This window comes from Marmota monax, unplaced genomic scaffold, assembly GCF_021218885.2.
Source record: "Marmota monax isolate L192 unplaced genomic scaffold, Marmota_monax_Labrador192_F-V1.1 WCK01_AAM20220418_F8-fsc00029, whole genome shotgun sequence".
Taxonomy (NCBI): Eukaryota; Metazoa; Chordata; class Mammalia; order Rodentia; family Sciuridae; genus Marmota; species Marmota monax.
This window is the reverse complement of record NW_026693024.1, coordinates 8,822,196-8,836,098: the sequence shown is the minus strand read 5'-3', so window position 1 is coordinate 8,836,098 and position 13,903 is coordinate 8,822,196. Positions and strand designations below refer to the sequence as shown.

The 13,903-nt window shown below is 49.8% G+C and overlaps 1 protein-coding gene across 3 annotated transcripts in view; it reads left to right on the top strand.

The window, feature by feature from the left end:
* The first annotated feature begins 235 nt into the window (after positions 1 to 235).
* Txndc5 (thioredoxin domain containing 5) overlaps positions 236 to 13,903 on the top strand; it is a 32,119-nt gene continuing 18,451 nt past the window's right edge. For 2 of the 3 annotated variants that reach the window (XM_058582388.1, XM_046453608.2), the window contains exons 1-3: positions 558 to 846; positions 5,250 to 5,399; positions 11,373 to 11,478. In XM_058582388.1, the coding sequence (XP_058438371.1) occupies positions 593 to 846; positions 5,250 to 5,399; positions 11,373 to 11,478 (510 nt within the window). In that variant the 5' untranslated portion in view covers positions 558 to 592. Of the gene's footprint in view, positions 254 to 557; positions 847 to 5,249; positions 5,400 to 11,372; positions 11,479 to 13,903 lie in introns of those variants that run through there. The other variant, XM_046453609.2, reaches the window with a different exon arrangement.

Genomic DNA, 13,903 nt, shown 5'->3' with positions numbered 1-13,903 from the left:
GTGGTTTCATCACACTTCTGTCTGAGCCCAGGTCCAAAATCACAGTTCAGGTCTGGCCAAGAATCTGACTCATACAGGTGCAAACCCCACCCACTTTTGCCCAATTCCCTACGTTCTGCTGACAGCAGCTCTTTTCTTCCTTTGGCCTGAAATCCCCGGGGTCTTTGTGTGCCTAACACCGTGGAGGCTGACTCTGCCCTCCAGGGCTCCCCTGCCCGGCCTCCTCCTTCCATCATCGGAGTTGATCTTCGCTGTGGGTAGAGCGGGAAGGCTCGTGAGGGGCCCGGGTTTGGGGAGGGGCAGGAGCCTCGCGGGATGGACCGGAACTTTCCGAGGAAGTGCGGGAGGCCGCGCTCGGAAGGCTCTCCCGGCCCCAGCGCCCCAGTCTCGGCTCCCAGCCTCGCGCTCCCCGCGCGCCTACCCAGACCTGGGCCGGGCAGCGGCGCGCGCGGGCGGGACGGGGCGGGGCGAGGAGGGGGCGCGGCGTGTCCGGGGCGTGTCCGGGGCGTGTCCGGGGCGGGGCGGGCGGCTGGAGGCGGGCGCGGGTGAGGGGACAGGCCGCCGCGGCGAGAGCGCGCCCAGCCCCGCCGCGATGCCCCCGCGCCCAGGACGCCTCCTCCCGCCGCTGGCCCGGCTGCCCGGCCTCGCCGCGCTGCTGCTGCTGCTGCTCGGCCATGGCGGCGGCGGGCGCTGGGGCGCCCGGGCCCAGGAGCCGGCGGCGGACAGGCCCCCCGCGGCCGACGGCGGGGACGGGCAGGACCCGCACGCCAAGCACCTGTACACGGCCGACATGTTCACGCACGGGATCCAGAGCGCCGCGCACTTCGTCATGTTCTTCGCGCCCTGGTAACTGACCGCGTCGCCCTCCTCCGGGCTCCAGCCCCGCACTCCGCGCGCCGGGAGCGGCTCCAAGGGCCGGGCAGGAGGCGTGGAGCGCGTAGGCGCCGCGGGCTCCGAGCTGGGGTGCGGGGACCCCGGCTGGGGTCGGGGCCGGGATGTGGGTAGCTGGGGTTCGCAGCCCCGGGGTGGGCACTACGGGCTCGGGGCAGGAGGCGTGGGGCGCCTGCGAGGGGCCCTGGGCCAGGGGGCGTGGGCGCCACGACTCGGACGCTCGCAGCTGACGTGGCGCTCGGCAGCAGGGGCGGTGCCGAAGGAGGAGGCGGCTCCCGACCCGGGGAGCCTGGAAGAGGCCGCCCCTCTCCAGCCCCTTGCTCTCGAACCTTCCCCCTCCCGTCCCCGGACTGAAGAGCAAGATTGGGGTCCCTTTGGTCAGGGTTGCCGGAGCCCAGACATCACCCTGCCGGTCCCCTGCCCAGCGCCCCAAACTTCCTGTGTCTGCCGGACGCAGCGGGCTGCGGGTTGGCTGGCACACGGGGGACACGTGCACTCGCCGGGAGGAGCCTGTCTGCGGGCCAAGCTGGCCAAGTAGACGTCTGGCTAATCACCTTCGTGAGAGTTTAACTGGAAAATAAAAACTCATCATACGTTTTGTGGGTACGAAGGGGTAGACGGGGACGGCAGACGGGGACTTCTGTACCACGCTAGTAAGGGACAGTCTTGCAAATTCTGAGTGTCCCGCTGCAGCTTGGAGTGGATGTGAGCCCTGCTCTTGCTGGCCCACAAACCCAAGGCTGTCACTTCCTCCTCTCCCTGTTTTGGGGGCCAGGTCATTTGGAAAGTGTGAGGTGGGAAAGTTGCTGGTTGAAGTTACACCTCCTGCTTGACCCTTACCCCGGGAATTATTTTGCACACAAGCACACCCAGTGCTCTCCTTGGGGGCCTGGCTGGAGATTACCCCAGGAAGGAAGTTCCCATGGGCCAGGGCGGAAAGCCCCCAATCTTGGTGCACAAGGCAGTTTGAGATGTGCTCCGGCTGTGTGCAGAATTTACATTGTTTCCCAGAGCTCAGAGAGGCTTATTAGGAAAAGGGATGTAGGATGAGTAAGATGCCTAAAAATGGCTTATTCAGAAATGAGGCCTTTTTGAAGTTGGAAAAAACTTTTTTCTTTTAACTTCACAGTAGTGCTATGGTTATATTTCAGCTCCTTTGGTGTTAAATCAACTGTTTTGGTTTAGTCTGGCTCATAAGCACTATTAACAATGTATATATGAGATACATTGTATTTCAATGTATTGAAAAACTCTTTAATTTTTACAACTATTAATGGTATGGAAAATACATTATAGCATGAAACCTCAGTTGATGTTCATAGTTACTTTGTGCAGTAGTAGTCTCCCAGTAACAATTCCAATTAAATACTCTACTGTGCTTAGTTGGAGCCGATTTCAGTGGAATAAATCTGGTTTTTTCTATTTATTTTATTTTTAAATACTTTTAGTTGTAGATGGACACAATACCTTTAGTTTGTTTATTTAGTTTTACATTGTGCTCGAGATTGAACGCAGGGCCTCACACATGCTAGGCAAGCACTCTACCACTGAGCTACAACCCCAGCCCTTCTTTATTTACTTTTAAAGAAAAATTGACACATAGACATAGTTGAGTCTCCTGTAGTGCTAATGTAGTTTTAATTTTCAAATCTCTGCAATGAGCACCAGCTAGTCCTGGGCTGAGAAGGAAGCCTGTACAGTCTGGGTAATAGCTAATTCAGTTTTCATTGTGTGTAGGTTTTGGACATCTAGATGGATGTTCTTGGAAGAAGGAACAATGTACATTTTTATTTGTTCATCTTACTAGTCTGTTACAACTGTTTATAGAGGAATGTGTGGGTTTCTGTGATAGCCTTCAAAAGTTAGGCTTTTAGGAGTAACTTGGAGCTCAAATAGAATACACTGTTCCCCACCCCCCACACATTTATTTCCCATTTCAGAGGCTGGGAAATGTTGGAAGCTTATGTGTGATTTTGGGGCAAGGATACGATGTAAAAAAACATGGATCTGTATTCTTTTGCCCTGTACTTGGCAGCTATAGGGTTGGTCAACTGCTGTAGATTTTGTGCCAATATCAGGTCACAGCTTCTCTATGGCCAGTGTGTGGGTCACAGTGAACCTGATGACATTGAGTTCAAGATTAGGATCAGGTGGCTTTGCTCTATTACTTGACCACAGGCTACCCTCTGAATGCAGCTGGCTGTTTCAGAGGTGGGGCATATAGCCACAGGGCCTCAAACCAGAAGTTCCGGCTAGATGGTTCCTGTGGCTTAATCAGTAGCTGGAGTGGGAGGAGCATGCCCGGCTAGCCTGGTGGTGGCTCAGGATGGTCTGTTTTGATTTAGTGCCCAGTGAACTTATTCTCCTGTTGTGAACCCAGGGATTTGTGTGTGCGAGGCAAGTGCTCTATAATTAAGCTACATTCCTAGACATTTTTAAAAATTTTTATTTTGAGACAGGATCTTGCCAAGTTGCCAGGGCTGTCTCCAACTTGCAATCCTCCTGCCTTAGCCTCCCCAGTTGCTGGGATTACAGTTATATGCCACTGTGCCTGGCCCAGTGAACTTACTCTTTAAACTTGTTCTTAATGTTTGTGTTTAATGTCTTGTGTTTTTTCACAAGAAAACTTGTCAAGGATGCATGTCTGACCAAATTATCCTGGAGTCGGAACTGCCATTGAAAACCCTTTAGGGGTGCCTTGCTGGAGACCACCCCACAGTCCCTCACTAAGTCCTCACAGCCAGTTTTTCTTCATGGCTTTTTAGATTAAGTACCAAATGAACTGGATGTCAGATCTGTGTCTTCAGACAGCATCACGCTCGGTGTGATAAGATGCTCTTGCCATAAAAAGGAACATGCGAAACCCTCATTGGATCCCCAGAAACTGAATCCCAAGTACAGTTCCACTGTGTTTCTTTCCATTCCTTTTATTATTCATTTAGCTAAGAAACTGTCAGGTGCTTTGTGGTGTGTTCTGGGAATGCTATCAGTGCTTGCTTTCTCGGAACTTGGGCCACAGATACTTAAACACAAGGTTTTCCCGCACAAAGGTCTTCTTGGAAGGAAGGAATGATGCCATATTTGAAGCTCTTATGAAGCAGGGATTCTCTTAGCTGGCCAAGAAAGGGCTGCTCAGGGAAGACACCTTTTCTTCATTTGTCCCTTTAAATGCTTATTGTTGGGGTCATCTGTCAGAACAGACCAAGAGGCTTAACAGAGTTTACTGAGAAATTATTTTGAGGAAGAACTCACAATTGAAAGGGCTGGGTGTTCTCATGAGCAATTTTTGTTGTGTTTTTAAGATCACTTTAAAAAGCAATATAGTGAGTGGTTACATTGTAGACAGGAACACGGTACTTACTGGATAAATTAAAAAATACCCACGTGCCATAATGCTGTGTGATTGTACTTGAAGCTTGGGATAAAGTTTCCAGTGTGGTCTCATTCAGAATTCAAGTGTGACTCTGCAGGCAGCTGAGAATACAAGATGACCATCAGCTGTGTGACTCCGAGCGGATCTAGTGACCGGAAGATACGGATGCTGTCATGGAATGTGAAGAGTGGCGGGAAGCCATAATCCCAGCTAACAGATTATTTTAAATGATAGGCAATTTTAAAATATTTGTATATAACTAAATTCACACAATGAGTATTACAAATAGATGTTTGATTTTATCCATGCTAGAAAATGGAGTGGTCACAAGCTCCTTTAAAAAAAATATATATATATATTTACTAGCTTTTCATTAGAGGAAAATGCAGAATTGATTTGATTTTGAGGTAGCCTTGATTTGTGCATATTTGGCTGTGTAATAGGGAGACCTGACTAATAAAGGAGCAATTCTAAGAAGAAGTGCTAAGCTGCTGCTGTACTGGGAGAGAGGAGATTTCCAGGAGACCACAGAATGGATAGCGAGCAGCCTGGGAGGCAGGGTAGGCTTCTTGGAGAAAGTGACTGTCAAGCTAAACCTGAAGAGCAAATAGGAGTTGGCCAGGTGGAGGTGAGGGAGGAAGCATCAGGGAGGGAGAGACTGTACCAGGCCCCAGGGGCAAGCCACGCTGTGACCCTTTTGAAAAACGGCAAGTGCTTCGACTGCAAGGGAAGAAGGTGGGTTGGTTCTGCCATGGAGGTCAGATAGGGAGATCTGGGCACGTGCCTTGCTCAGTTTTGATTTAGGGCCTGGAATGATGTGACACTGTCCTGAGGGGAGTTGGGTCCTGGAGTAGTTGTGAGCTGTCCGTCTGTTGCAGGTACAGAAAGGACAGAGGGCCCATTGCCCAGTGGAAAGGGCTGAGGTGGTGGGCCCGACACCCCTGACCTGGCGCTCTGTCCGACTCCTCCTCTCACCCTGTTCCAGGTGTGGACACTGCCAGCGGCTGCAGCCGACTTGGAATGACCTGGGGGACAAGTACAACAGCATGGAGGACGCCAAGGTGTACGTGGCGAAGGTGGACTGCACGGCCGACTCGGAGGTGTGCTCTGCCCAGGGTGTGCGAGGATACCCCACGTGAGTAGGGAGGAAGGGCACGTACCCCACGGTGCTGGGCTCTCCCAGACTCCGTGCCGTCTCCCTCCAGCCAAGGCAAGGCCAAGTTGAACTTTTGGTCATTTCCTTTGTAGATCGGAGGAGGGAGGAGAGGCTGAAGTTAAGCAGGCCGACCTGTGGCTAGGGAAAGATGATATTTGACACTGTGTCTGTTTTAGAGGTTTTTTCTGTACTTTGGAGAAGGCCTTTAATCAGCATCGGGGTCTTCTGCTTATGAGGGGATGTGTTCAGGGGACAGTAGCGGGGTTCTGCCTGAGATCCTGCTGCCTGCGGTGTTCCCCAGGACAGCGTCCACACTGTCACCAACTTGGGTTTGAATAGTTGGTGACGCTGTAATTCTAAAACACCTTTCCTAGAGTGACATCCCACTGCACAAAGACTGTGTCTGCTGGGAAGAAGGGTGACAAACCAGAGGACAGTGGTCTGACCTTGACACTGCCCTCGAGGGAGTTGCTACTTTATTCCCTTACGGCAGTGTTTTTGGTTTTATTAAACCAATTGTAATTGGCTGTCAGGGTTGGGATAAATGCCCACCAAAGCTCCCTGTTTTAAAGGCTTGGTCATCAGTGTGTGGCACCTTTGGGGTAGTGGGAACTTCTACGAGGTAGGGCCTAGGGGGAAGTTAGGTTGTTGGGGTGTGCCCTTGAGGGGGATTTTGGGGCCCGCGCTCCTCCTTTCTCTCTGTGTGTGTCTCGCTTCCCATGAGCAGCCCCCCCCCCCCACTGCTGTCCCCGTGGTGTGCTGCCTCGCCGTGGGCCAAAGGCAGTGGGTCCCAGGGACCCTTGGACTGAAACCATGAGTCAAGTGAACTTTTTCCAGTGAATCCCACTATTATGCATGGTTACAATGAACCAATTAAAATAAATACATAAGTAAACCTTTTTAATAAGCTCATTATCTCAGGTATCCATTACAGTAATAAGCCAACACAGTGGTTTATTAAACAAAAGATGGTGTCTCAGTCTGTATCCTGTTGCTATAACCAAATACCATAGACTGGTACTTTATATGAAAAATAAAGGTTTATTCAGCTCATAGCACTGAGGTCCAAGGCTCGTGGGCTGTATCTGGTGAGGCCTTCTTGCTGGTGGGGATGATGCAGAATCCCAGGGTGGCCCAGGGCAATCCGTGCTGAGACAGAGCTTGCTTGTTCACTTGGGTCTCTCTTATCAAGCCACTAATGCAGTGCTGGGGGCCACACTGTCACAAACTCATCTAATCTTAATTACTTCTTAAGGGTCTTACCTGGTTTTGCCTCTTAATACGTGTAATGGAAACTTAAATTTCAACATGAGTTTGGGTGGGGGCTTTCAAATCATGGTAGAGAGGGTGAATTAAAAGGCTGGGGGGCGGGCAGGGGGGGGGCTGTGACACTCAGCCTCAGGGACTTGGGTTGTTTCTGCTGTGCCTCCCTTTAAGTGAGTGAACTTTCTAGCTCAGCATCTCTCTGTTCTGTGGAAAGACTTGAGCTGTGACTGATGGCCATGCTTGAATGGAGCGTCTGGTCCAGGAATGGTCATCGTGGTGGGGGAGGCAGGCTCTTGAGAAGAAGACAGCCCCATTCAGACCACACTTGGAAGGTTGGAGGGAAAAGCAGTTCACTAGGAGGGAAGATGCTGTTTCCACAGGAGGTGGAAGGGTTGGCCCCTGCAGATCCCTGCGTACTTGCCGCAGTCGAGGAATGAAGTCAGTCCTATGTAGTTCTTTACTTAATTGAGTAATGTGGGGTGCCGTAGAGGCAGGATGAAATCAGAGCTGATCTTCAAACCTGAGAGGCAGCGTGGAAAAGGGTTCCCTCGACCCCTGGGCTGGAAGACAGAAGCCACGCTGGAATCCTAGCTCCACCCCTCACACATGTCATTTAGCCTCGGTGGGATGGTGACGCTCATCGCACCCTCCTTTCAGTGTGGGAGTTCAGCAGAATAATGTGCCTGTAAACACTGGTCTGAGCGTGCTTGCTCAATGAGAGAGGAGTTCCTACACGTGGAAATTTCGGCATTTCCATAGAGGACTCTGGAACTCTTGGTCTTTGGTGCTTGGTAAAAACCCATTACTTCCAAAAGGCAGGGGCAGCAGAGATGGACCAGCGTGTCCAGTCTGACCGAGGGGGGATGGCGTAGGCCACCCACCATGCTACAGGGAGGCTGAACCAGAACTCTGTCCAGGCTGAGAGAGACGCATCACCAGGCTTCAGAGAGGGAAGGAAAGGCTTCCCCCTGGACTGGCTGGAAACACTATCCATTGCACTCCAGTGGCTCTGTAGATGCTGTTCACAGACTTAACAAGACCCGTTTTGGATCGTATGTCCTGAGTTTGATTTAGAAGATCCAGACTCCCCAGGTTAACCAGGAACTGGTTTTATGTTGTAAAAAAGAATGAAAAGGAGCTCACCCCATGGTGAGTGTGGGCTGGGAGGGAGCCTCCATGATGGTCACGGGCCTGCAGAAGTGCCTGAGAAGAGGCTTTATTTTTTTTCTTTCTTAACAGTGTGCAGGAAGCACAGCGTTGTGTACGGTGTGTGGTTGCATTGAGGCATTTGTAGATTTACCTGTGTGAGCATTTACTTTCTCTAAACATGACTCTCATAGAGGCATTCCGAGCCTGAACCAGATGATGAATGTAGATGCCTGATCCCAGGGTGTGTGTCAACATAAGCTTTTACGTCATTCTTTCCCTGATATATTTAACTGGAGTAAAAGATCGGAGTGGGAGGGAGTTTGGGCTCTCGGAGCCTCTAGGGATGGCTGACTATGCTCAGGAAAATGTTTTCAGGGCTTCTTCTCGAGCCAGGAAAGAATCATTATGTCTGGGAAACCCTGAGCAGGGGCTGGACTGAAGGGGAGTCACATCATCTGCAGAAGTCTCCTGTGGCTGCGGAAACAAAGAATTACACACCTGGGTAGCTGAAAACAACACAGACATATTGTCTCACAGTCCTGGAGGCTGGAAATCCAAAATTAAGGAGTCTTCTAGGCCACTCTGAAGCCTGTAAGAGGCTTCCTTGCCTCTTCCTGGCCTCTGATGGTTACTGGTATATTAGGTTTGTGTTACTGTCACAAAATACCTGAGATAATCAACCTAAAAAGAGGAAAGGTTTACTTTAGCTCACATTTTTGAAGGTTTCAGCCCACAGTCTGTTGCTTTGGGGATGAGGATGAGGCAGCGTATCTTAGCAGAAGTGTGGTGGAGCAGACCTCTTACCTCGTGGTGGTCAAAAAGCCAAGAATAAGAGAAGAGATAGGGTCAGGGTCTCACAGTCCCCTTAAAGGTCACAATCCTTGATGACCCAAGATCTTTCATTAAACCCTCTTCTTTAAAGTTCTAGTACCTCCTGATAGCAGCACACTGGGAAATGACCCCTTAACATGAGGGATATTCCAGGTCCAAGCCAAAGCAGCTGGCAATCTTGCATTCCTTAGCTTGAATGTGGACCACTCTGACCCCCTGTTTTCACATGGCCTCCCTGTGTGCATGTGTCCAGGTAGGAATTCCCCCTTCTAACAAGAACACCTGTTAGGCCAGATTAGGGTCCACCCTAATGACCTCGTTTGAACTTCACCACCTGCATAAAGATCCTGTTTCTATTTATTTACTTACTTTTGGTACCAGGGATTGAACCCAGGGGCGCTTAACCTCTGAACCACATCCCCAGCCTGTTTTTATTTTTATTTAGAGACAGGGTCTCCCTGAGTTGCTGAAGCTGGCTCTGAACTTGTGATCCTCTGCCTCAGTCTCCAGAATCACTGGGACTACAGGCACGCACCACCATTATAATATTGAGGTGCATTGTTCATCACTGGAGGCACATCTACAAATCTAGTTCTATTTTGGCTTTTTTCCTCTTTTTGTCTAAAAGTGCAGATGGTCCCTGACAGTTGCATTTGAACTTGGGACATTTTGACTTTCTGATGGGGGTGAAAGCATCCACATACAACCGTTCTGCCTGCCACGCTCAGTAAGTAGGTGAGACATCCAAGCCACGAGGTGGTCTGTTCTTGATCCTACACTTGGCTGTGTGTCAGGTGATTATGTTTTCTGTAAACTATCGTAAGTATTCTGAGCATGTTTAAGGTGGGCTGGGCTAAGCTATGGGTTTGATCACTTAGATGTACTAAGTATGTTTTTGACATAGGATATTTTCAATTTATGATGGGTTGATTAGGGTATAACTTCATTGTAAGCTGAGGGGCATCTGTATGAGCTACTGCGACCAGGCATCTTTTTTTATGGGTGACACATTGGGGACCTCACCTCAGGCCCTTCACGTGATCTCAGGTTCATGGTAAGGCCAGTGCACACTTCCTCCTTCCATGCCTTAATGTAACCAAAAGGTACTGGTTTTCTTGTGCAGCTATGAGACTTTGGGACTTCCCCTTAAGGCCCTCTTGTCAAGAGAAGTTAGCTGTTCGTTATGGACGGAGTGTTTGTGTCCGCTAAGATGCATATGTTGAAATCCTAACCCCAGTGTGGTGGCATTAGGAGTGGGACCTTGGGAGGACCTTGGGAGGTCATTAGGACAGAGTCATCATCAGTGGAATTTTTGCCTTGATTAACCAGGCCCCAGAAAACTCTTGTCTCACCTGCCATGTGAGGACACCGGGAGAAGGTGCCATCAATAAACCAGAAAGCATCCCCAGGCACTGAGTCTCCTGGCCCGTTGATCTTGCTCTCCCAATCTCTGAAACCGAGAAACAGACTTCTGTTGCTGATGAGCCATGCAGTGAATGGTGTTCTGTTGCAGCAGCCCAACAGACCTATGTGTCTAATATTATCATCCATTGACTTTTTAAAAAAATTTTTATGTGTTTTAATTAATCATACATGACGGTAGAATACATTTATGCACTTTGACTTATCATACGTAGCTGGGATATAATTTCTCATTTTTCTGAGTGTCCGTGTTGTAGAATCACGTGGGTCAGGCAGTCACATATATACATAAATGTCTGTGTGGTTCCACTGTCCCTGCTGTCCCCACCTCCCGTCCCCTCCCCCCCTTCACTTTCCTCCACCTAATCTAGGGTCACGCTATTCTTCTCCAGTGCCCACCGCATTGACCTATTAACCTGATTCTAACCTTGGCCACTGACACACAAAACCCACATACGTGCCGTGGGGATGTCAGGGCTGTCCTGGGCGAGCAGGCCTCCCAGCGGATGCCGGTCTGTACTTCTTTTCTCTCTGACAGTAGCCACGTGTCCCTGTCCCTCTGGGCCTTTTCTGTGCAGTTTCCCCTTTGCAGGGAGGGATCCGGACCAGGAACTGCCAGTGTCACATCTGGGAGTGTCTTTAGCTCACCATGAAAGGGACAGCTCCCAACTCCCCTGAAGATCCCTTCAGAGACCAACATATGTAGGGGGTCGGGAGGGGGAAGTGAGGGAATGGGACTGTATCAGCCAATGTCAGGGGTGTCCTTAGAGGTGGAAACTGGAATTTTCACAATAACTGGATGCTCGTTTATTTGCGGGAGCCAAATACCCGATAAGGTAGCTTTGAAATGCATGTATTGCAAAACAGTGCCTTGTCAACCGTCGTCCTAGTTTAGACATACATAACCATAGCCACCAAGGATACAGATGCCCGGCCTGGGAAGAGTGACAGCTATCCAACAGGGAGGAGCCTGGGAGTTCTGCCCAGGAGCACCGGATCTTGCAGTGTGGGCTTCGGTTCACAGCGTACGGCCGGAAGTTTTCACCTTCATTTTGTTTTCCTTGAGAACATCAGAAACTTCTGCAAGTTTAGGATTATGTGAATACATTATCTCCTCGAATGTTATTGTTGTTTCTCTTTCACATTTTATTGAAGAGTGGCTGAGAGGTGCCTGGCTGCAGCCCCTGGGCAGCTCATCTGCTCCCTGATAAGACGAGGTGCTCCACTAGAGCAGTGGAAAGGCTTTCCGCGTCTGCTCTGCCTGATCCTTCCTTCTTCTTTCAGCCTCAAGTTTTTTAAGCCTGGCCAAGAAGCCGTGAAGTACCAGGGTCCTCGGGACTTCCAGACCCTGGAGAACTGGATGCTGCAGACGTTGAACGAGGAGCCGGCTGTGAGTGCTCCCTCCCTCCCTCCCTCCCTCCCTTCCTTCTTACAGTTTTGGGGTCCTGTATAAGTGGGCAGAGGCCAGATGAGGTGACTAATTAATCCTGCCACTTTAAAGCAACTTTTTGTTATAATTCTTTGTTATTGTAAGTAAAGATTGAAACGGTTTTTGATGGAAATATTCAGATATGCACAAAAGTAGAGAGAAACATCTAACCAGCGGACTCCCACCTTCAGCGGTTATCACCGTTTTACCCACCTCTCTCTCTTTCTCTCCTGTCCCCTGTCCCTTGTTGGCTGCATTAGTCCTCGGAGAGTGTCATTGGTGAATATTTCAGCATACCATGTCACAGACAGGCCCTTCCCACCCTTCAGCATAGCCACTCTGCCACTCACACGTGGAATACAAGGAGTAACAATACTTTGGCATCAGAGATGGACTCTTGACCACCTGGGGCCCAGGCTGGCTTGCCACCGCCTCCCCTTCTCCCCAGGACCTTTGACCTTCACTGTCCACAGCCCCTGACTCAGTCCCGCCCCTGCCAACCATACCCATAGCATGGGTCTGTCCTTATCATCTCCATCCTCAGCCCCCACTTAATACCAGTAAGTACCCTTCGTGTCTCTCTGGACCTCCCTATATGAGGGAATGACGGGTACTCTAAGAAGGTTACTAAGGAAATGTGTCCTCCTCCCCTGGTCTGCCTGAGGTCGCAGTCTTCCTTTGGTGGTAGGTCACAGTGGTCATCAGCTGTTCCTTCGTGTGTGGTGCTTTCTGACCAATGCCGAGGGCCCAGGCCCACAGAGGCTGGGTTAGACTTTGTTGGTTGGTGCCGTGATGTCAGTAGGATGGGACAGTGGCCAGCAGCCCCTGGCTGTGTGTCTCTGGGGGAATATCAGGAGCATCTAAAGTCATTGAATGTGACTTCAGTGTCACCAGTTAACTTCAGCCTGCCTGTGTGTCAGGAGGTGTCCAGCGACTTGAAGGTGGTCTGTGGCCACCTGCACCCAGCAGTCGAGCTCTGCTGCTTCTCGATGGTCTTTTCCAGGGTGTGCATGCGGCTCTTAACTCTGTCCTGTCACAGCTACTCAGAAACTCTGCTGTTCCCTCCACCCTCCCGTAGCTCGGATTTCAAACTGTAACCTCGTGGGGAGGAGTGCTGTAGCATCAGGGTCCACTAGAGACTCATCTAATTATAGGAAACGGGAAGACCATAGACCTCTCGGACAGTTAATTTGCATCTTTGTCACGGTGAGAAAGCCGGTGGAGCAGGTGCCACTTTCACACAGATTAAATGTCACATTGTTGCTGTGTGAAAATGTTCTTTGGGGAGGAGGTGGGTATGGGGGGTGGGAGGAGAATAACTTTAAAGAGCACTTAGTAGCCTCAAAAAAAAAAAAAAAAAAAAAAAAAAACAGACTTTTTAAGATAAACTTTGCACCAAAAAGCCTGTTTTCTGCAATGGCTTTATTTAACAGCCAGTGTGAGGATGTGCGGACAATTTTATCTTGGAAAGGTGTCCTGCCAGGGGCCGGCTTCCCCTTTGCAGACGTGGCCAGGGAGGAGGTACAGTGAGCAGGGCTTGGCCTACACGCTCTGAGGGTTGGTTTGGAGATGGTGGCTGCATGGAATTTACCCCTGTCACCCTGAAGCCACTTACCTAACCTCCATGTTTTAGTGTCTCCAAGCAATGAGGTTTTCAGATCATTGCCACAAACAATGACAGTGACAATATGTGTTATCATGCAAAAGTTAAAGTATGGAAACTTTGTCTAGGTTGAGTACCCCTCACCTAAAATGCTTGGGGCCAGAACTATTTCACATTCTTCTCAAATTTTGGAATATTTGCATACACATAATGAGATATCAAGTCTAAACCTGAGATTGATTTATGCTTCATTTTTTTATTATTGTTGTTGTTACATATACCTTATATACACAGCCCAAAGGTAATTTTCTTTCTTTCTTTTTTTTTGGTACCAGGGATTGAACTCAGGGGCACTCGACCACTGAGCCACATCCCCAGCCCTATTTTGTATTTTATTTAGAGACAGGGTCTCACTGAGTTGTTTAGTGCCTCGCCATTGCTGAGGCTGGCTTTGAACTTGTGATCCTCCTGCCTCAGCCTCCCGAGCTGCTGGGATTATAGGTGTGCACCACCGCTCCTAGCCCAAAGGTAATTTTTAATACAATGTTTTTAGTGTGCCGGCTTCCTTTCTTATTTTTAAAAATATTTATTCTTAAGTTTTAGTTGGAGACAATATCTTTATTTTACATTTATGTGGTGCTGAGGATCAAACCCAGTGCCTCATGCATGCTAGGCGAGTACTCTACCACTGAGCCACAACCCCAGCCCTAAGTGTGCCGGCTTTCTGGCTTCAACCTGTCACGGGAGGTCAGTGGTGGAATTTTCCACTTGTGTTCTCATGCT